Raw genomic sequence first — 21979 nt, forward strand, 5'->3', positions numbered from 1 at the left:
AACACATTTTTTCTGAGAAATACACAGCATATACAGGACTCACGTTGGTCTCTGATATGGCCTGCATAACTCAATTGTGCCTTGGCCATTTATGAATAACAGGACATCCCAAACTTATGTAAACACAACCCTAAGATGTATTTTGTGATGTGTTGTGTGTATGTATCCAGCACCATATCTCATTTGCGACATGAATTCAGCAGCTGTACTAGATAAGCATCACTGTGCACAACATGCATGAGGCATCAAGGAGAAAATAATTTTGTCACCGATAACCCCTTCCTGTGGTACAAATCGTGTGCAAAGGGAAGGGTCTGGGAGAGGAAATTCTCCCATCATGAAGATCCTCCCACCAAAGGGCAGGATTTACTTTCCAGTAGAATAGGCTGCAGAGTCTACTCTGAAACCAGGCAGATCCCAAAGACCTGTGTGAGGCCAAAGATACCAGGATGGAAACCTCCATGCCACTGCACTGGCTCTGTGGCCCTCTGAAGTTCCAGCTTCCACAGCTTCCTGACAGATGCATAGGATCTTGAAGAATAAGACAATCCAAGCACCAAACCTCCATGACATTGAGAAAGCATTAACTGAGGATCTCCAGACTATAGAACAATACTTCTGGAAATGGAGGCTCAAACCAAACCCTGGAAAAATAATAGTAAGCGCATTTCATCTTGATAATTGGAGTGACAAAAACACACAAAGAAGCTTTCTGTGGTAAAAATGTGCACCATGATTATACTCCAATATATCGTGGAGTGAAATTGGACTGCACCCTCACCTTCCATGATCACCTTGAGAAGGTAGCTGCAAAGATTAAAAACGAGCCAACATAATCCAGAAACTGGATTATGGAGTGCATCAGCATCAGTCCTGCAAACATCTGCAATAGCACTTGTATATTCGGTAGCTGAATATTGTGCACTGGTATGGAGAAGGTGTAGCCACACGTGACTTGTGGACACCCAGCTAAATACAGTAATGCAGTGCATCATGGGAATCTGTAAATTGACTCCAACATCATAGCTGCCAGTTCTAACATCACTCCTCCGCTAATACACCAAACTGCTGCAACATTCCATGAAGCTCAGTGAAACCAGGAAAACAGACATCTTCCTATCCTCCACGACCTTGACAACATCCCAACCTCCCCCCCCCCTATGTCTTAAGTCCCACAAGCCTTTCTGGGAACATTTGTTTAGCCTCATGCAATCAGGTTACAATCAGAAGGAGGCTTGGAAAGCAGATTGGACTAAACAAGACTCAGAAAACAAGCGTTTTGTGCTGGATCCCACACATAAGGTTCCTGGGTTTGACCTTCCATGGTCATCCGGGTTAACTCTAAACCAAATCCAAACCAACCATGGTAGATGTGGATATCTGATGCACAAATGGAAAATCAAGGATTCCCCAGTGTTCAAGTGTGGTTCTCCATGATAGACCATCAAATGCATCACTACCTACTGCCCAATTTATAAATATGAAGAAGGCATTACTGCAATAAATTCTGCTACTCCCGATGTAGCCATTTGGCTTGATCAACTTCAGGTGAAATTAAAATTTCACCTGAAGTTCACTAGCCATTCGAAAGAAGGAGGAAGTTGTACACACTAGTACAGGAAACAATTATAAACAAAATCCTTTTGGCAATTGCATCAGGTAGCTTTAGCACTGTCCAGACAGCTGCTAGCATTAGAGTTAATGCAGGTGTGCTAATTCAGGCCCCATTTCCCTACTTGTCCTCCAGTGTAGGTGTCCCCTCCACAACAGATGTCCCCACTATAACCAGAACTGTGCTATTAATTGTCCAATAACAGCACTGTCAAGCATACTCCTATTGCTAAAACATCACAGATGATCTAGAACTTTAGGAGTGGTACTGGCACAGAGCTGTGCTGATAAACATTGCCTGGATTTTTATATAGTGTTGTTTTTTTATGCGGTTTTTTAAACTATTTTCTTTGGCAGATTGTAATAATATTATTACACTCTGCTTAAATGTTCCAATATTGTTTGCTCTGTTAATACACCAGTGTATAAATACTACAACACTCCCCAGGATGTGCAGCAGCTGGCCAAAATATACACCCTTCCTCACACCCTTACATAATTGTTCTTTGATTATCATAAAACTAACATTTCAATAACAGCTTTGTTACTAATACAAATAAGCTTGAATTTTATGTTTCAGGGTAAGCAAGCTAAGGACAAGACAAAATTTTCCCCAAAAAAATCATGCAAGGAAAGAAGAAAGAGAAAATTAAAACAAAAGCCAGTTCACTTCCTGACACTTCCATTCTTGAAAAGTTTATGAAAACCTATGAAAGGCATTGTGCCTTTTCCCAAAGCTCTGTCAGTGGCACGATCAAACGGAGCTTGAGAAAATGCATAGAAAATGAAACTATTCTTACAAAGGTAAATATGTTCTACATAATAATTTAAGGTGAGATTGAAGGGGTGGAAAAGAACAGCTTTGATTCTGTAACTTTTCTCTATTCTGCTTTTAACATTTTATGTCGAGCACTCAGAGCTCTGGTGGGCATTCTCTGGAATGGAGTTTTAAGACTGAAATAAATAACAAATATCCGTTGAATTATGTAGTGACCCAGCAAGGCTGGGCTATGCTAACTGTGAGGAGAGGCAGAGGCACACCAAGACAAAAGGGATAATTTTACATTTTTAGAACTTTAGAAGGGAAAACCTCAAAATTGTACCAAAATAAACTATAGGTTACCAACTCATTAACTTTTGTGAGCCTGTACACATTGTGTAGTTAGTAGCAAATCCATTGTTATTAATACGAGCAAATGATATAGTGGGTCACTTCAGAGAAAAATCAACTTTTCCTCTGGGCTGTAAGTCCAATTCCATTCTTGCGGTCCTGTTTTTTGCTTCTCTTTGGCTTGAAGTGCTCCTGTAGCTGTACCTTTTTTCACTCAGTTTATCCACAAGTGGGGTTTCTTCCCCTACTGGGCCCTCACTTGCAGGGCCGGCTTTAAGCCTATTCCACCAATTCCCCCGAATCGGGCCCTGTGCCTAAGAGGGCCCCGCGCCCAGTGAGAATCCCTTCCCTGGCTAGAGGTACCTTTTTAATTTTTACTCACCTGGCGGCTTATGGGTCTTCAGAGGCACTTCAGCAGCGGGTCCTTCACTCTCTCCGGGTCTTCGACGGCACTTCAGCGGCGCGTCCTTCACTTACTCTGGGTCTTGGGCGACACTTCGGCAGTGGGTCCTTCAGTGCCGCTGAAGACCTGGAGCGAGTGAAAGACCCACTGCCGAAGTGCCGCCAGAGACTCAGAGCAGTGCCTGGTGAATACAAGCCTCGTGATTTTTTTTACATTTTTTTTTAAGTCATCCCTGCCAGGGCCCAGTGGAAACTGTTTGAATTGGGCCCCGCACTTCCTAAAGCCGGCCCTGCTCACTTGTCTGTTAGACACTTTGAACTGTATTCCTCCAATAGATGTTCAAACACTCATTCTCTTTGTTCATTCACTTTAGGTCCTTTGTAGGTGGGCTTCTCATTTACTGATGCCAGGATCTTTTTTCATCTAACACAGCTTTATGATCAATTTCCTTTTTCACCAACTATATATCCTTTCGGGGAGGGGCGGTTCCTGGATACTCTCTCTCTCTTTCTGTGTAAGGCTGTAGATTTTATTTCCCACTACTTCTTCTCTAATAGTACCTGCTCACATACCCAGGTCTATTTTTCTGCTTCTCCTGATGTGAAACCTTTCCAATTTTCCTTCTCTCCTCTCTCTCTCTCACTTGCCAGTCTCCTACTTTTATTCTCCTGGTCTTCTTTTATCATGTCACCTACCGAGGCTTCAGGTCATCGGTTAGCTCAGCATTTCGATTCTTCTTCTTCTCTAACAGCTTTTATTCCAACTGTCCCTTCGGGTGCATTCCAAGCCCCCTCCCCAACTCGAGCTGCCCTCTTGCTGACAGTCTCTGCCTGAGACAGCATTCTGTGCTGCTGCATCACAGCTACAGCAGGGTGAGGGTGACTACAATTACACTATATTCATACTGTGGATGTGTTCTAGACATTTTCATGGGTTTCCTCTCCAATGAATGTAAATCATATTCCCAAACTGGGTACCTAAATGTAGCCACTCCTGTAAAACTGGCTGCACATCTGTAGCTTCCAATAAATCCTAATTTTAGGTGACTAAACATGGATTTAGGTATAATGTCTGTCTAACTGTAGGCACTCAATTTGAAAATGTTGATTATAATCCTGAAAAGAAACCTGCAAATGCATCCCCTGCCTTCCAAATGTGCCATAATTAGCTACTATACACTTGCATTGTCCAGATAACCGGGTTAAGAGGAGCATCGCGCACATTAACTTAGAATGTTCTTGTGCTCTTATCTCCAGAAATGCCTGATTTCTTTTTTATAGTTCCACAAAATATAAATCTAGGATACAAAATAATTCTTTCCAGGCTGATCTACAGGGTCAGATGACACAATGGTAAAAATGCCTGCACCTTGTTTATTCTAGTCATTATGGGTACAAAGACTGGAGCTGCACCAATATAGAAAATAATGTGCTGAATGTCCCTTTTGCCCTGATTATTTAAGGAATTCTGCACAATTTGTTATATATTGATATGCAGAAGATCTTTGACTTTTGTTAACATTTATAGATCACCATTAGTGTATAGTACATTCAGATAATGGTATATTTTATGTTTGGGTTCCTAAAATATAATGTACATTTGTTTCAGTTTTGATTACACCAAATTGTAATTAAGTTTTGTTTTTTAGTTTGTGCTCACAAACTCTCAGAATTCCCAGCCAGTCTTCCTCACACCTCTATTAAGGACAATTAGAGATGAACGGTATATGTTAGGAAAGGAACTCTGTATCTGGGGAATTCAGCTAAACGATCAAGACATTGTAAACCTTGTAAGTAAAATAAAATACATAATATGATATAAAAAGTAGACATTTAAAGAGAAGCTGACTGAAAGTGAAAGGATTTTGGTTTTTGTTCTTTTATTTTTGTAGTAATATATGCAGTGGTGGGTAAATTGGAAATTGCAGTACCTAGCTAGAATGATTGTATATGTAAATAAAAAAGTGTAGGAAGACAATGGATAATTGTGTAGTGAAATGGCCAATGCAAATTACACCAGATTTACAAAAACAATTTTTTTTAAAAACTATCCTGGATTTTACACAGTTCCACAAATGTAGACCAGAAAGCCTATTGAGACAATGAACAAACACATTCTGAGAGACAAAGATTCCAATTGTGGGGGTAATATGATTTCATGCCCAAAGCATTTAATTCTTTCATGTGTGCCCAAATCCAGTCAGATATCTTTTCTAATGTTGAGTCTTGATAACAGGTGTTTCTAGCACACACAGACTTGGTGAGATGTATGTATCAGCTCTGACAAAAACTGAAGCAAGTTTGAAAATCTAACTTATTTCTCCCCATTTATACTGTAGTTTATTTACAGCGTATCTCTCAGAGTGTGCAATGAAACAAACTAGCTGGTTTCACTTTGGTTTATGATCAATTTCTAGTCTTTCACTTTCAGATCTCATGCATAGGGTCCTGCCAAATTCATGGCCATGAAAAACTTGTCACAGACTGTGAAATCTGGTCTCCCCCCATGGAATCTGGTCTTTTGTGTGCTTTACCCTATACAGATTTCACAGAGGAGACCAGCGTTTCACAAATTGGGGGTCCTGATTCAAAAGGGAGTTGCGGGGGGGGGTCACAAGGTTATTTTACGGGGGCTTCAGTATTGCCACCCTTACTTCTGTGCTGCCCTCAGAGCTGGGTAGCTGGAGAGTAGTGACTGCTGGCTGGGACCCCAGCTCTGAAGGCAGCGCCCCACCAGTAGCAGCGCAGAAATAAGGGTGGCAATACCTTACTATGCCACTCTTACTTCTGCGCTGCTGCCTTTCAGAACTGGACGGCCAGAGAGTGGCAGCTGCTGACTGAGGGCCCAGCTTTGCAGGCAGCAGCGCAGACATAAAGGCTGCAATACCATACCATGCCATTCTTCCTTCTGCCCTGTTGCTGGCAGCAGCTCTGCCTTCAGAGCTGGGCTCCCAGTCAGCAGCCACCACTTTCCAGCTACCCAGCAGTACCGCAACCCTCGCTACAATAACCTTGCGGACCACCCCCCCACATACACAAAACTCCTTTTTGGGTCAGGACCCCTACAATTACAACACTGTGAAATTTCAGATTTAAATAGCTGAAAACATGAAATTTACTATTATTAAAATCCTATGGCTGTGAAATTGAGCAAAATGGACCATGAATTTGGTAGGGTCCTGTTCACGCACTAATACAATAGTGTAATGTTTTGGTTGAAAATGTTTGGGATTTTCATGCCCCACAGATCAGTGCATGGAGAATCCTCTCTATATGGATCTCTGACTTCCTGTATAATAGAGGGGCTCAGCTGCCCTCAAAGTAGCATCCATCCTTCCCTTGGATCCTAGGGAGGCATTCACTGCTCCAGGTATCTTGGTGCAGGAAGGGCCTGAGAGACTGGTGGACCAAGAGAGGAGCGGGCAGGTCAGGGTCAGGAATACACATGATTCCCACCCACCAGGCCTAGGGAAGTGGGCAAGGCAATTAAAATGCTTTTTGGAGTTGATGTTTGAAGAACAGAAGACACTTAGGATGAATATGCTTGAAGTGATTACATTACTGGTAATTTTGTGATCTAAGTCCAGTTCCCAGTGGACAGGTGTCCATAACACACAAACCATCACCACAATTAACTCTGTTTGCTAGGTTAGTAGTCTCAGCAGAGAGGTCAACAGATGAATGTGCATGGAGAATTAACTATCCTCTCCCCAAGAGTTGGTCTCTGTAGATTAAAGTTGTGGCATATTGTAGGAGATGCTTGCACTGCCACTGCCCATAATGCCTGTGTTTGGAGGATAAACAGAGAATGTCTGTCTCCAGGATTGTCAATCTGACACCTTCCACAAGTACTAAAAGTACACAGGAAAATTTAGATTTAAAAAATACAAAAACCAAACCAAAAACTTGCCTTTGCTATCAGAAGTGTGCAGTTCTGTTTCATAACAGCAGATATCTATTCATATTTTGCATTTCTAGGCAATGCTTTTAGAGCGGAATGGACATACCAACTATCCCTTTTGTACTCTAGAAATAACTCATGTTCCGATAGATGCATGGTCCATGGAGCGACTTGGAGCAGCTTTCCCTTTCAGCAACTTGAACTCCATTGTTCTAGATTATACCAAGTAAGAGAGAGGAGTTATGTACCCACAGCAGTCAGTGAGTGTGAGTTTGAACGATGCATGTTATGTTCAGTGTACCCTCAAAGTCAGAACAGTTCTGATATGAAGTTTCTCCGCTGAAGTTTATAAACAATGGTTCCCAAGTTCCTTATCCCCATAGTAATGAAAATCTATTTCTGATTGTGGATAAATCCCCAGGCTGAATTTCAGTTACCCAAAATGCTTTTTTTTCCCCCACCTGAATCCCTAATTCAGATAAATGTAGTTCCGCTGTACTAATTCATTATAATTTCCATCTAAGAACTAGATTTTACAAAGAATGACCTATAGTTATCATGTCCAATACCAGGAAACTTGCCCCTGAAATGGTCTTCCTTTCTAGCTAAGCATTTCTTAATGTGCCCATCATCTGAGTACTGAGGTGCATATAGAAAAGCACACTCTTGTCCAAGACCCTTGTTTACACCACTGTTAAATGGGATTATACTTGTTGCCTATGTCTCCAGAAGCAACACTGCTGGGTCAGTCTGCAGTCACAGCTGCTGAAGGAAGGCTTGCACAAAGACAAAGAGAGTTATTTTGAGCCCTCAGTGTGTCAAAATTGAGGCTCAGCCTGATCTCTGGAAGTAGGGAATCCTACAGTTGAGTCTTTACACTAAGTGTGCCCTGTTTCCAGCCTCCACTAGTTACCCTGGGGCTGTCTGCTGCAGCATCTCTGTTGAATGCGGCTGTCGTGGTGAGTAGTGAAGACAGAGGCAGTCTCTGACATAGGTAGGCCCTAACCCACTTTGGATTTTAAAGATTAGAAACATGATCTGAAGCAGATACAGAATTGGATAAGAGCTAGTGCAGAGCCTGGAGCACAAGTTTAAGGTATATTTGTTGGTCTGCTTGTGCCCTAATAGTTGGGCTAGTATATGTTGAAATGAAGCTTCCATGACGCCTTCACAGTCAGTCACAGGTACAGTGCACTGCAGTAACCTAGCCTCAAGGTGACGAAAGCATGGGTCACTGTGGCTATGTCTACATTTGAAAGTAAAAAGCAGGCCAGGTGAGGATGGAAAAAGGCATTTATTGGCAGAGGTCAGGAACAGCTGGAGTCAGCCCGCAATAAAAACTCTTATCCAAGAGGGAGGCTTATGACAAGGTGGTAGTTGCTGCGGTCTTTTGTTCTAAGTGACAGTTTGTTGAACACAGGCTGGACAATTGCAGGTTTCAGGATGCAAAAAGGTATTCTCTTTGAAGGTGACATTTATAGTCTTAGTCAGCAGATGGACATAACTAATCTGTTCTCTTTTACAGGTTTGGAGATAAAGGAATCAATGGACTTGTTTCTGGATTAGAGGGAAACACAAAACTTCTAACCCTCAGCTTATGCTACTGCAGTTTGGAACCTGAAAGTGGGTCCAAGTTAGGCCCCATTGTAGCCCAAACTGCCATTTGGTAAGATTAAAACTCTTTCTGGAATTGTTTAACTTTGCTTGATGATTACATCACTCTTCCTTTCTAAAAACGTTAGAGAATTGCCTGTTCTTTTTCAAATTAAATCTATATTTTCACCAAGAGAGATCTTATTGCTGGCTCACGTTTTCTTGTTTTGTGCTTCAGGTTTAATTAATTTGAGCTGGCTTATACTTTATATAAGTATACATTTCATTAAGAAGTCCAGCTTCAACAGGAGCCAATTAATAGGCCAAAATTAGTCTAATTCAAACAAAAGTTCTTCTTAGAACTCCACTCTCAGATAACTTTCAGTTCTCAGCCGCTTAAAGCGGTTGAAACTTTAGACTGAAGTTTTGCTCTCTCTGTCATCTGATGACGAATGGCGTTGTTTCAAATAATCAGTGCTGACTGCTGCTGGGGCCTCAGCCCATGGAACAGAGATGCTTACTGTGTTGGAGCTAAGAAAAAAACCAGGCTGCAATTTGAATCTTCCAATATACATTTGTTAAGAGCAAAAGCAAAGGCCAAGTGGATTCAACTTTGGAACACAAAGTCATTGTGTAAGATAGATAAGGAACCCTGGTGGTCACCTCAGGCAGCTAGTTTAGAACAAGCTGCCCCCAGGCATGATCTTCACAGCCTCTAATAAACTTTGCAGTGTTTGCAGGAAAAGGTGGCACCACATGTCCAATAAAGAATCAATGGTAGATCAGTTGAAGTCAGAAAGATCAACTGCATCAATGGTAAGATCATTTCAAGATGTTTCTCAATTTTCCATTGCCTACAATCCCTCTTCAATTTGAAGTGGGACAAGAAGTTCACACAGACTCACCTTCTGTCAGCCTAGAAGAAATTCAGATCACAGTGTATAAATTGAAGTCTGGGAAGGCACCTGGGAGTTGTAACTTCACCCCTGAATTGCCAAAGACAAGCAAGAGTATTGTACCATGGCCGCACAGGCTCTTCCAGATCATCTAGCCCATTAATATCATTCCTGATGACTGAAATAAAGGTGTTATTCTGCCCCTGTTAAAAAGGATGATAAGGATGAATGTAGCAACTATAGAGGTATTATGCTGTTGTCAGTCCTAGAAAAAGTCTTCATTTCTGTCTTAATCTCTCAAATCAATGATGCACTTTATAGCAAAGGCGGGAATACTCAGTGCGCTGTCAGATTTGGTCATTCCATTGTCAACTAGATCTTTACCATGACACAACTTCTGGAGAAGTTGAATGGATTTAATATGCTATTTTAAGTACGTTTTAGAGACTTCTGTCAGGCCTTTGATTCAGTGCATCAAACAAGTTTGTAGGATAAGGAAACTCGCCATCCCTGGGAAGATAGTGTCATTGATAGAAGAGCTCTATAATGGGACAGAAAACTGTGTTCGGGGTCAATGGCAGATAGATGGCATGGTTTCTTATTTCCACTGGACTTCAGCAAAGCTGCATTCTGTCACCATCAATGTTCAATATTCAAATTAACTGGTTGATGAACTTGAGGAGGCAGCTGTTGGTGGTGTTGAGCTGAATGTCATTCTGCTTTGAGATTTTGAATACCCTGATGACATTGTCTTGTTGGCTCAGTTCAATGAATCACTACAAGCTGGTGGCCAAGCTGGTTAGGCCTGAAGCAATGCACTTTGGTCCAGTTATTAATCTTGATACAACTAAGTCCCTGGCTATTACCATCAAGCATCCTCCATCTCCAGATTACAATCTCAATATTAACCTGTCAAATCAAGATATCAAGTAAGTGGCAACTGTCAAATACTTGTAAAGCTTCAGAGGTAGTGCTGGAGGGTGCTCCAAAGATGTGGACACTCATATAGCAGCAGTTGCTGCCATACTTGGGGACCTTCAGCAGCCTCTGTGGGAGCACGAAGTGAAGTATGACATCACACTTGCTACAAAGCTGTGGATCTATAGAACCATGAATATACCAACTCTGTTGTATATCAGTGAAACACAGGCACAGAAAAGCTGAAGAGTGGCAGATGGATGTCATTGATTCTTGTCGTCTTTGTCAGCTTCTTCACATTAAGTGGCAGGACAAGATCAGAAATGAAGACATTCATAGCAGATCCTGCCAACTGCTTGCATGAGTACTGGTTCAATTTTGGTGGCTTTTTTAGTAGACGTGTTATTAGGATGGAAAACCAGCGAATTTATAAATTGTCTTTACCAAGAAATGGTCACCAAAAGCTTTGGTGATGTGATAAGATTGCCAATGGCGGGCATAAACTGAATATCTAGCCATACCACCTTAAAAACCTAGCTAGAGATCAATCTGGGTGGTGCTCAGTGGCCCTTTAAGGATCCTTTGTGATCTGCCATAATGATATATGTCTATAAATTTTCACTACTGTTCTTTTATGTTTAATCTGTATTATATGCTATGAGAATGTTTTAGTGTGTGCTTTTGTGGCAATGTTTTTAATGGACTCTGACATACACGTCACATCATCTATCCTGTGTATCTAAGGTTCTAGAGAAAACTACATGCTGTTATAATGAATATGAGAAACAGAATGTGATCCTAAAAAGCATTTACAATGCATGTGCATAAGGTTGAGTGTTAAAATGATCAGATATGATTTTCCCTTTGGAAGTCTACTTGTAGATATTATAAGAAAAAAAATCTTTCTGGACTATTCAAGCGCAATATATGTACTATCCATTGACCAAAGACATCATTTCACTTGGCCTTTCAGGGACTTTGGGAATCCTGGAGTGTCTTTTTCCTAGCCTCATACATTTTATTGATAAGCCTTTTCTTAGCCTTGATAAGCCCTCTGTAATGTTTGTATGACTCAAAGCTGTTGACTAGTTACTCTGATCAGCTCTTTCTAATTTCCCTGCGTATCTTCCTAAAGTTGATTTAATTGACTCCATAAAGCCTTATAATCCAGCAAAGAAAGTGAATGTTTATAGTCCAACAAGCCATACTTCATGCAAGTGACATTCATGTCACTTTCAAGGGGAAAGGAGTCCCATCTTTACTCTCCCTTGGACTTGGCTGGAGAAAGTATTCCTTTAATGGTAATGGTATGTTCCTAGGTATGATGCAGGATTCTGGACATTCCTACCTCAATTCAAATGAAGGCGGCAGCAAATATTAATCAATTTAGAAAAACAGCCCAATCCAACAAAGTATTTATGCACCTTCTTAACTTTGGGCACGATTAATCACACTGATGTTGATGGAACTACTGACATATCTAATGTAGTGGCACTGCTTACATGCCTAAAAGTTAAGCACGTACTTTGGGAGACTTAAACGGTTATTCTTGTGAGATTGAGTTAGAGTCATCAAAGCCATATTTTATCTTCAACATTATCTTTACTTGATTTTATTATATCAGCAATTAGAACGTCTAAAATCAGCATTCAGAGTTTTAAGTCCAATTCAAGTTTAATTAAGCCTCCTTGGTATTAAAAAGAGACTATTTACCCCAATTTTTTTCTGTTACAATTACTATAATATTAGTTTCAACAACATTGTTATAAAAGCCAAATATGGAAAAGAGAGATGAAATGCAAGTTTAAATTGATGGAACATCAATCAAATATTTAAAATTATATTTTTGTCACAGCAATCTTTATCTAAATGGTAACAACTTGCAATGTTTGGGTGCCCTTGAGCTCATCACATCAATAGCTATATATGCAGACAATCTTGGAAGAGATAAGGAAACAAATGCCTTCCTATTCAACAATTATTCTGATAATCAAGTACCAGAAGGTGAGACTATCTGGGGATGGCTCTTAGATTAGAGAAAATTATGATTTTTCAATTTTTTTTGTTGAAAATTATACTTACACATACTAGTAATAGCCTATGCAAGCATTTACTGTTCTTCCATAATATTCATGTACAAGTGTTCTCTTCTTGGCACCTGGGACAGACAGACAAAGCATGCTGTACAGTCATTTCACACAGTCCCTACAGTGCACTTTGTAATGTCTTGTTTCAGAGAAGTTTGGTGTTTGGTGTTTAAAAGGATATGTTTAAAAAGATATCAGAAAAATGTGTTTAATCTGAAGGATTAAATATGCAAGTGCTAATAATGAAATGTGTCTAGAATTCAAATTTAAACATGAAAGAATAAACAAGTTCCATTTGAGCTAAAGACCAATTTTGTTTTGTAAATACTCTGTACTGTTTAATTTGCTCCCATTGTTTAACATTTCTAGACTGAGAAAGGATCCTCAAGATTTGGCCAGAAACATTTAAGCAGCTATGTATTTATACCTGAAAAGCAAAACCACTATGAATAAAAGTACTGAAAGTTGCATTTGGGAAGCACATAAATTAATAACTTATAAAACATCCATTAACATCAATTTGTTTCAGAGGCTATTTAAGTTGGGAAAGTAATTCAAGCTACTGTCCTTGGGGTCAATTGCCTCCTTGAGCTTCAAGTCCCTGATGATGATTAGTGTACCTGGAGCAGACATGTAGCTGCATAAACTGTCCACACCATTCTGTGTGCCAGGGATCCCTGCTCCATCTGGGGATGGCCAAATGCAGTCCCCAAAACAAGCACAGCAGCCTAAAGGTGATGGGGATGTAGAGGGGTTAAGACATTTTCTACATTGCAATGAACATTTTCTGGAAATATTTTTTAAAATGTTCATTTAAAAAGTCACGTTTATGTTAATGAAAGTGTTTTTGCATTTTTCAATCAACTATAGCAGGGGAAGTCTGCATGTGAGCTGTCCAAATTCAGCATCTCTCTCAGGCAGCTTCCATTAAAATGGCTCCGATGGCTAGAATTTAAGATGCCCCCTCCCTGCAGAACAACTGGTGTGGCTGTCCCAGCAGACACAGGGGGATGCAAGCTGCATTCCAAGGGTGAATCTGGCTATATGCTCTAGAGAGGAAGATAAATGGAGCATCTATATAATGGTGAATGTACTGCAGTGGAAAAGATGCTCAAACTTTCCCAAATGACAATACTAGCTAAACTATATCAAGGGATATAAGAAATCAGAAATAAGCAAAAATAGCATACAAACTTTGTGCTGAAATATGCCAACTTTTTTCCGCCCACAAAATTGTTATCTCTGATGGGAAAAATTAAATAGCTATGTAGATTCTTCTATGGTAAATGTCCCTCAGCATCCAGGACAATGTAAACTTGGGAGAGTGTATATCAAATAATTAATACTGCACGTTCCAAAAAATTGTGTATAACTCCATGAATTGGCAACTGTTTGAATGGCTGTTCTTATTTACAAACAGCAGACAAAGATTTGGGTATCCACTCAACAGCTTCTGGCTTGAACGTTGCTTCCAAAACAGGAAACTCTAACACAGTGGAAAATAGTATGAGGAAGGAAAAGAAAAGAAAAGGTACAGTTCAGTTTTGTGTGGTTTTATTGTATTACACGTAAGTCCTCATCATTGTAGTATCTAAGAACCTTCCAATAGCACATTAAGCAATGTGATTATCATCTGTCATGCGTGGTTGGTTCTTCTGCTTCCCCCTCCCCATCATTAGATTTTTAAGGCCGGGGGGTAGGGGAGGTGGCTAGTCTCACCTCCCTCCTGCATGACACAGGCCATAGAATTTCACCCAGTGCTTTTTACACCTAGCACAACAAGGTGTGGTGTCTTTTAGAAAGATTTAAAGCCCCATCATCCTCCCTCTCTCACTACTGCTCTTGCCTCCAGTATTTTTGTCACCGCAACAAGCTAGTAATGGAAAACCTTCCCAGAGGGTACTGCTTTCCAGTTTGAAAAAGGCCTTCTTGACTGTCATATAGGCTAGATCGTCCACTGAGGCCCACTGCTGGGTAAACAGTGGGGCAGAGTTGCACTAGGCCAGAAATAGCACTAGAAAGAGCAGAATGCACCATGGGGAGTGTGCTTGCTACTACGCTACTGGGGTATAGCTCACTACCTCCGCACCAGTTTTATGCAGGCTGGTGTGGAGAGCAGCAAGGTTGTTGCTCTACTTCATCCTCAACTGCTATAGAGCACTGTGTGCCTCAGGGGAGTAGGGACAGGAGTAGTCCCTATGCTGCCCTGAGCTCCAGGGCAGCAATCCAGACTGGTCCTTGTGAAGGCAACAAAAGGGGTGGGAAAGGGTCCTAACAGCCCTATGCCCTTGACCAGGCTGTGCACTTGCATAAAAGGTGGGCACAATCTGACCCATAGTGTGGCACTGTGATTATTAAAACCACAATTAAACAGCACTCAAGTAGGCTGGGGTGGCCTAGTGGTTCCAGGCAGAGATGTTCTGACAAAGGAGAACTCTATTTCTCATTATTCCTCTTTTGTACAGATCATTTCAAAATTAGGTTTTCAGTCGTGAACTTAGATACTGTAGAAGAACCATTCATGTGCACTTTTACTCTGTAAAGTAACTATAAAAATGACATTGTGGAATTCCATTTTGATTGTCTCTCTCTGACTCCAGTTTACAAGTAAAAAGATTTTTTTTCTCTCAGTGCTGTAAAAAGTGTCTTGGGATTTGAAAGTCAAGCTGAATTTTTTCATTCCTGTACATCACCAACAGGAATCCAGACCCAGCTGACTGTATAAGTATATACTGTCAACAATCCACGGTGTGTTTGTGTGGCTGGTTGTTGGAAAACCACATTTTTACACAGAAACTGAACAAATTTAATATGGAGTCATTGAGAAATAATAGAAATGGAACCTATTTATGCCATTTGTATAGTATTTTTTCATAGAACTTCACTTTAAGCTCTGCAGGCTAATGATTGATCCAGTATTTTTAATAGTTATGTACTATTGACCAAAACTAAAAATTATTCATTTTTATTTTTAATAGTTCATGTATACAATTCCTATTTCCTATATATCACATTCTGGTGCAATGAATGTGAACTAGCAAGGCAAGCATGCTAACAAAAAATCACACACTTTTTGCTCTCATGTTAAGCATTACCATTCAATTTCATGAAAACTTTACAGAAGTAAAATACCAAAGCTCCACACATGTGATATCTTAAAGCAAGGAAAAGTGGCCATAACAATATATTCAAGTGTTTCAACCTGCAAAATGTTTCCTGTATAGAAAATGAGGACCTGGATGAAGCTTAGAAATTAAGAATTTGCTTTGTATGAAAATAGCTTCCTGCTACTCAAGAATGTTCTTGGCTTGAGCAGGAACAAACAAAAATTATCAAGTTTGATAATTTGGAAGCATACTTTTTTCTTTAAACCTACAGAAAACCTGATAATTTAAATATGAAATATGAGCTAGTGAATCTTCGATGCCTGTATACAAATGCCAGGAGTATGGGAAACAAGCAGGATGAACTGGAACTCATGTTGTATGAAGAAAATTATGACTTAATTGGCATCACAGAGACTTGGTGGGACAACGCCCATGATTGGAGTACCAGCACTGAGGGATATAGCTTGTTCCAAAAGGATAGGAATGGAGAAAAAGGAGGTGGTGTTGCACTATATGTCAAGAATGTATACACGTGCTCAAAGGTCCAAGAGGAAGTGAGCAACAGACCTACTGAGAGTCTCTAGATGAGGGTAACAAGGGGAAAGAACAGTACAGTAACGCCTCACTTAACGTTGTAGTTATGTTCTTGAAAAATGCGACTTTAAGTGAAATGATGTTAAGCGAATCCAATTTCCCCACAAGAATTAATGTAAATGGGGGGGTTAGGTTCCAGGGAAAAATTTTTTTGCCAGACAAAAGGCATTATATACATTTTAAACAATTTTAAACAAGCAATTTAATACAGGTATAAGTTTTAAACAATTTTAAAGAAACAATCTAATACTACAATCATCATTGCTGAGTATGAAGCTTGGTTGAGGTGATGGAGTCAGAGACTAGAAGAGGGTGGACTGTCCGGCTGCTCCTCTTGCTGAACTTTCTGAACTCGGAAAAACACATCTAGAGATTGTTGTTTTGCTTTCCCTTTTTTTTCTTGGTAAATTTCTTTATTGCAAGTCATTAGATGACCAACTCCCCTAATCACTTTGGAGCTGTGTTCCCTGTCAGGATCGTCATCACTCAGGATTTGCAAGACAGCTCCAATCACTTGGAAAGCTTCAGAAAGATGTTTGGCAGTCAAATTTCGATGGGTTGGTGGTTCTTCTACTTCTTGGCCCTCTTCTTCCATTGCTCTTGTCACCTCTAGTTGCATCAGTTCTTCATTGGTTAGTTCTTCTCTGTGTGATTAAAGAAGTTGTGTAACGTCGGCTTCTTCCACCTCATCAAAACCTGCTTTCTTGGCCAAGCCGAAGATATCTTTCTTCATAGCAGAGACAACATCTTTAAATACTTTTAAGTCATTGACACATTCAGGCCACAGCTTCCCCCACACAACATTCATGTATACCTGAGTAACTTCAGCCCAGGACTCACCAATGTTATTGATGAACTTCAGGATGTTGTAGTCACCCCAAAATTGCTGAATAGCAGGTTTGCCTTCCCCACCAGTGCCTCTGATGAGCTGGTCGAAAGTATGGCATAAGTAATAAAAAAGCCATCTTAAATGCAGTGATGGCTCCTTGGTCCATGGGTTGGATGAGTGATGTGGTGTTAGGTGGCAGAAAGGCAACTTTGACGTTTTTGCACAGGTCATCTAGGTTGAGTTGATGTGCCGGTGCATTATCAATAAGCAATAAAATCTTGAAATCAAGATTTTCTTTGGCACGGTATTCCTTCCATGCAGGGACAGCATACAGAGTCATCCATTCTGAAAAAATAGCTCCAGTTATCCATGCCTCCTTTTTGGATCTCCAAATGACCGGAAGTTGTTCCTTTGAAAATCCCTTGAGTGTGTGTGGTGTTTCAGATTGGTACACTGTCAGTGGTTTCATCTTCATGTCTCCGGCAGCATTATCACCTAAAAGCAAGGTTAGATCATCTTTAGCTGCTTTAAATCCGGGCGCTGTCTTCTCCTCTCGGGATATGTAAGTTCACTCAGGCATCCTCTTCCAGTAAAGGTCCATTTCATCAACATTGAAGACTTGTTTAGGGGAATAGCCACCTTCCACAATTATTTTCTTGAAATAGTTGGGGAATTTTTTAGCTGCTGCAGTATCAGCACTAGCTGCCTCACCGGACATCTTGATGTTATGCAGGTAGAAGTGCCTTTTTCACTGATCAAACCATCCCCAACTTGCTGTGAAAGTCTCTGTCTGTGATCCTTCACCTTGGTCTCTTTTCAAATTGTCATACAAACTTTTTGCCTTAGCTTATATCACTAGCAAACTTAGAGGTATGTTCTTCTAGTTTGGTCCTCTATCCACAGTGAGAGAAGACTCTCCATGTTTTCCAGCAAACTACTTCTTGATCAACTTCTTGTAGTAGCACTGAGTGGTGTTACACGCCAAGCACTAGCCCTGATCTTTTCGGCATTATTCCGAATTGTTCTCACAGTGGTCGGAGTAAGACCTAGAGTGATGCCAATGTCTACTGCATGCTCGCCTGCATCAAAATGCTTTAAAATGTCTAATTTAGTAACCCAAACTAATGGTTTTCCTGGTTTTCTTGCTGCTAGTGGTACTGCTACTGCTAGGCACTCCACTATCACTTGCTGGACGCTTTTGACTCATGATGCCAGGTGATGCTCCTCCAGACACGCATGCATGTGCTACTCTTCACTCCCTTTAGCCTGGAGTGGCCGGGGTCATGCAGCATCAATCAACTATTGCAAGGGAAAGAATTTGGAAAACCCATGTCATTCTGCATGGTAATCTGCTCCCCTACTGGAACCTCTGTGGGTTTCGGCTAGGACTAGGTATGGAGGTTCTTACTTTCCTGCAGGTTCTTACTTTCACAGGAGCCCTGTTGGAGGACCAAAGGCCTCTCTTCCAGGGTGCCCTGGAAAAATGGCCCCACTATATCTCCCCTAGTAACCATGCACTCAGCACCCGGGCAGCATTGCAGCCAATGCAGTAAGAGGAGGAAAATAACGTTTGCTGCAGGGCTGTGCCCCTCTCTGCTGTGTGCATGCAGAGAGATGCAGCTGGCATTAAAGTGAATGGCAAATCTCCTGTGCATTTCACAGACTTTCATGGGAGCAGGGCCAGGTTCTGTTCATCTCTGCACCGCTTTCCCCCTTGCTACAGTGAAGCAGGCACTGGAACACTATTCCTGTAACTTGCTTTGGGCGGGCTGATGCCCTCCTGCATTCTTACTTCCCTCCAGCAAAGGGTGGGGAGCAGATAAAACATTGTTTATTCTGTAGCAAGACAGCAAGGCAGGGCCTCTGCTGTGCACCACCCACAGCTGCTTTGCAGGCAGCTGGTGGCCTCGCAAGCACTTGGTGTAGGGCCCCATTCCCGAGCAGAGCCGTTGGGCCATAAAGCAACAGTAAACCACTGGACGGGTGAGTGTAGGGTGCACGTGCTGTGTGTTTACAAACATACTGTACATACAGTACAGTACTATAGTTGAGAGGTGCCCACTCCTTACCCCACACAGGCACAGCCCACTGGCATTGCAGACAATGAGGCAGGCAAGGAGGCTGAAGGTGCTGCAGGCTAGGAGAAGCACGTTGCGCAGCAGCAGTGGCAGTTTCCTCTACTCTGCAAGCACCAGCAGTGGGGGCTCAACCCTCGCTTGCCAACTCCACCCCTTGCCCCATCCTTAACCCACCTCTTCTCCCCCACTCCTCCCCCTTCACTCCGCATCCTCACTCCTATCTCCTCCGTCCCCTGCCCACAGCAGTTAGCTGGCTTGCGGCGTTCAGGGGGAGGGAGGAGGGAAGAGCGAGGACACAGCATGCAGGTTCGCCCCTCCCTCCCCTGCCTCCTGCCTGTGACAATCAGCTGCTTTGCGGCGTTGAGGACGCAAGGGAGAAAGGGGGAGCCTACGTGCCAAGCCTTTGCTCCTCCCATCTCCCTCTTGCCTCCTGAACGCCACAAACCAGCTAATTGCTGCAGGCAGGAGGCGGGGGGAGCAGGGGAAAGACACTAATCCACAGGGTCCAGCAGCAGGCAGGAGGTGCTGTGGGGGGGGGGGACGTAGGGGAGCTGATAGGGAGGCTGCCAGCTGTGGACAAAGCAGGCAGCCCAACGATGTTATAGCAGAGCATTGCACAACTTTAAACAGATCATGTTCTGTAATTGAGCAGGGACATAAGATTGAAACAACGTTAAGCGAGAGGACATTAACCACGACATCAGGAAGAGGAAGTGGATAAGTCATTCTACAAGCAGTTAGAAGATTAGTTAACACACAAGCTAGTGTTAATGGGAGATTTAACTTCCCCAATATCCATTGGAAGACTACTGCAGAAAAACATAATACGTCCTTGTGGCGGGGCGACGACTAACCGGCTTGGCACCTCCTGCTTGTCATCTCGGGAATTAGCTCTTCCAGCCTGGAGTGCCCTCTACAGGCCAGTGTCTTGCCTGCCACTGGCCCGTGTCCCTCCCGGACCCCAGTGCCTTTTACATCAGGGTTCTGCCCCCAGCGGGAACCCTCAATCTGGGTCTCCCCACCCAGAGGAACCCTCAACCCTCTATCCCCACCTTGCCTCAGTGGCTCATCTAGCCCCTGCTCCCTGGAGCGGACTGCAGTCTGTAAACTACTTATCATCAGCAAGGGGTTTAGGGGTTAGGACCTGCTGCCTTTGCTTATCTCTTGGCTGCCCCTCTGCAGCCCCAGTAGCCTTTTGTAGGCCTTTAAATAGGCCTGCAGCCTGGGGGTTTTGCTAGGCTGGAGCTCCCAGATCCCTCTGTCCTTCCCCAGCACTGCTCTACCCTAGGTACCTTTCTCAGCTCCCAGGCAGCCAGGTCCTTCTCTCTCAAAAAGCTAGAGAGAGAGTGTCTTCCAGTCTCTGGCTCTCAGCCCTCTTATAGGGCCAGCTGTGGCCTGATTGGGGCGTGGCCCCAGCTGTGGCTGCTTCCCCCAATCAGCCCAGCTGTTCCCCTACCCCAGCCTCTCCCAGGGCTGTGTTAAGCCCTTTAGGGCATGAGCAGGGTGACCACCCCGCTACAGTCCTGCAAATTCTTAGCATATGTAGGGGACAGCTTTCTGATTCAGAAAATTGAGGAAACAACTAGGGACTCATCCATTTTGGATCTGGTTTTGAACAACAGGGATGAATTACTTGTGAACGTGAAGGGTGGTTGGGAACTTGAGAAGAAGTGATTATTATCTGATAGATTTCAAGAGCCTATGGAAAGGAGGACATGAGAACAACAAAACAAGTGTACACTGAACTTCAGAAAGGCAGATTTCAGCCGACTCTCAGAAATAGTAGGCAAGGTCCCATGTAAAGACAAATTAGGAAGAAAAGGAGTCAAAAAGGCCTGGCAGTTCTTAAGAGATGTAATACTAGAGGCTCAACACCAGGCTATTCTGATACAGAGGAAAGATAAGAAGAGCCGTCAGAGGCCAATATGGGTGCACAAGGACCTTTTAGCGATCTAAAAACCAAAGGGACACTTGCAGGAAATGGAAAGAGGGGCATGTCACCCAAGGAAGTATACCTGGGTGCATGAGCATATAGGGACAAAGTCAGGAAAGCCAAGGCAAAGAATGAGTTACAGCTGGCAAAAATTGTGAAAGACCAATGGGAAGGAATTCTTCAAATATGTCAAACAAAAAAGATCAAGGACAGTGTGGGTCCGCTGCTCGATGGAGAAGGTGAGCTGGTAAGGGAAAACGATAGGGAGGCAGAGCTGTTCAATGCCTACTTTGCTTCAGTCTTCTTACAAAAAATAACATGTGACCGGATGACTGTGAAGTTACCGTAGACAACAAAGGGGAAGGGATGTAGATCAGGATAAGTAAAGAACATGTCAGATCTTCTGATCAATTCGAACGAATTCAAATCAGCAGGGCCAGCCAGATCTATTCACCAGAGGATGCTGAAGGAATTAGCTGAAGAAATCTCGGAGCCACTGGCAATAAACTCATGGATGACAGGAGAGGTCCTAGAAGCCTGGAGAAGGGCTAATATAGTGCCCATCTTTAAAAAGGAGGAGCCAGGAAACTACAGACCAGTCAGCCTAACTTCAATACCTGGGAAGCTACTAAAGCAATATATAAAACATTCAATTTGTGAATACCTGGGGGATGAAGTGATAATCACTTGCAGCCAGCATGCACTTACGAAGAACAAATCATGCCAGACCAGCTTGATTTCCTTCTTTAATGGGGTAACTGATTGGGTGGGTAATGGGAATATACCTGGACTTCAGCAAGGCTTTTGACAGTTCCACATGACATTCTGATAAGTAAGCTGAAGAAATGTGGGCTTGACAGAACTATCATTAAGTGGATACATAATTGGTTAAACAGCCACAAATAAAGAGTGACTATTA

General features: G+C 42.3%; 1 protein-coding gene and 1 long non-coding RNA gene across 3 annotated transcripts in view; one reads left to right on the forward strand and one right to left on the reverse strand.

Annotated features, from left to right (window-relative positions):
* LOC127057235 (uncharacterized) overlaps positions 1-21979 on the forward strand; it is a 23760-nt gene continuing 1781 nt past the window's right edge. The window contains exons 1-7 of the mRNA XM_050966093.1: positions 1-658; positions 2192-2415; positions 4774-4914; positions 7103-7251; positions 8551-8691; positions 12288-12436; positions 13940-14050. Coding sequence (XP_050822050.1) covers positions 2236-2415; positions 4774-4914; positions 7103-7251; positions 8551-8691; positions 12288-12436; positions 13940-14050 — 871 coding nt within the window. The 5' untranslated portion in view covers positions 1-658; positions 2192-2235. The remainder of the gene's footprint in view (positions 659-2191; positions 2416-4773; positions 4915-7102; positions 7252-8550; positions 8692-12287; positions 12437-13939; positions 14051-21979) is intronic.
* LOC127057298 (uncharacterized) overlaps positions 15421-21979 on the reverse strand; it is a 19319-nt gene continuing 12760 nt past the window's right edge. For both annotated transcript variants that reach the window (XR_007776045.1, XR_007776044.1), the window contains exon 3: positions 15421-18348. This is a non-coding gene — a long non-coding RNA (uncharacterized LOC127057298). The remainder of the gene's footprint in view (positions 18349-21979) is intronic.

Source organism: Gopherus flavomarginatus, chromosome 8, assembly GCF_025201925.1.
Source record: "Gopherus flavomarginatus isolate rGopFla2 chromosome 8, rGopFla2.mat.asm, whole genome shotgun sequence".
NCBI lineage: Eukaryota > Metazoa > Chordata > Testudines > Testudinidae > Gopherus > Gopherus flavomarginatus.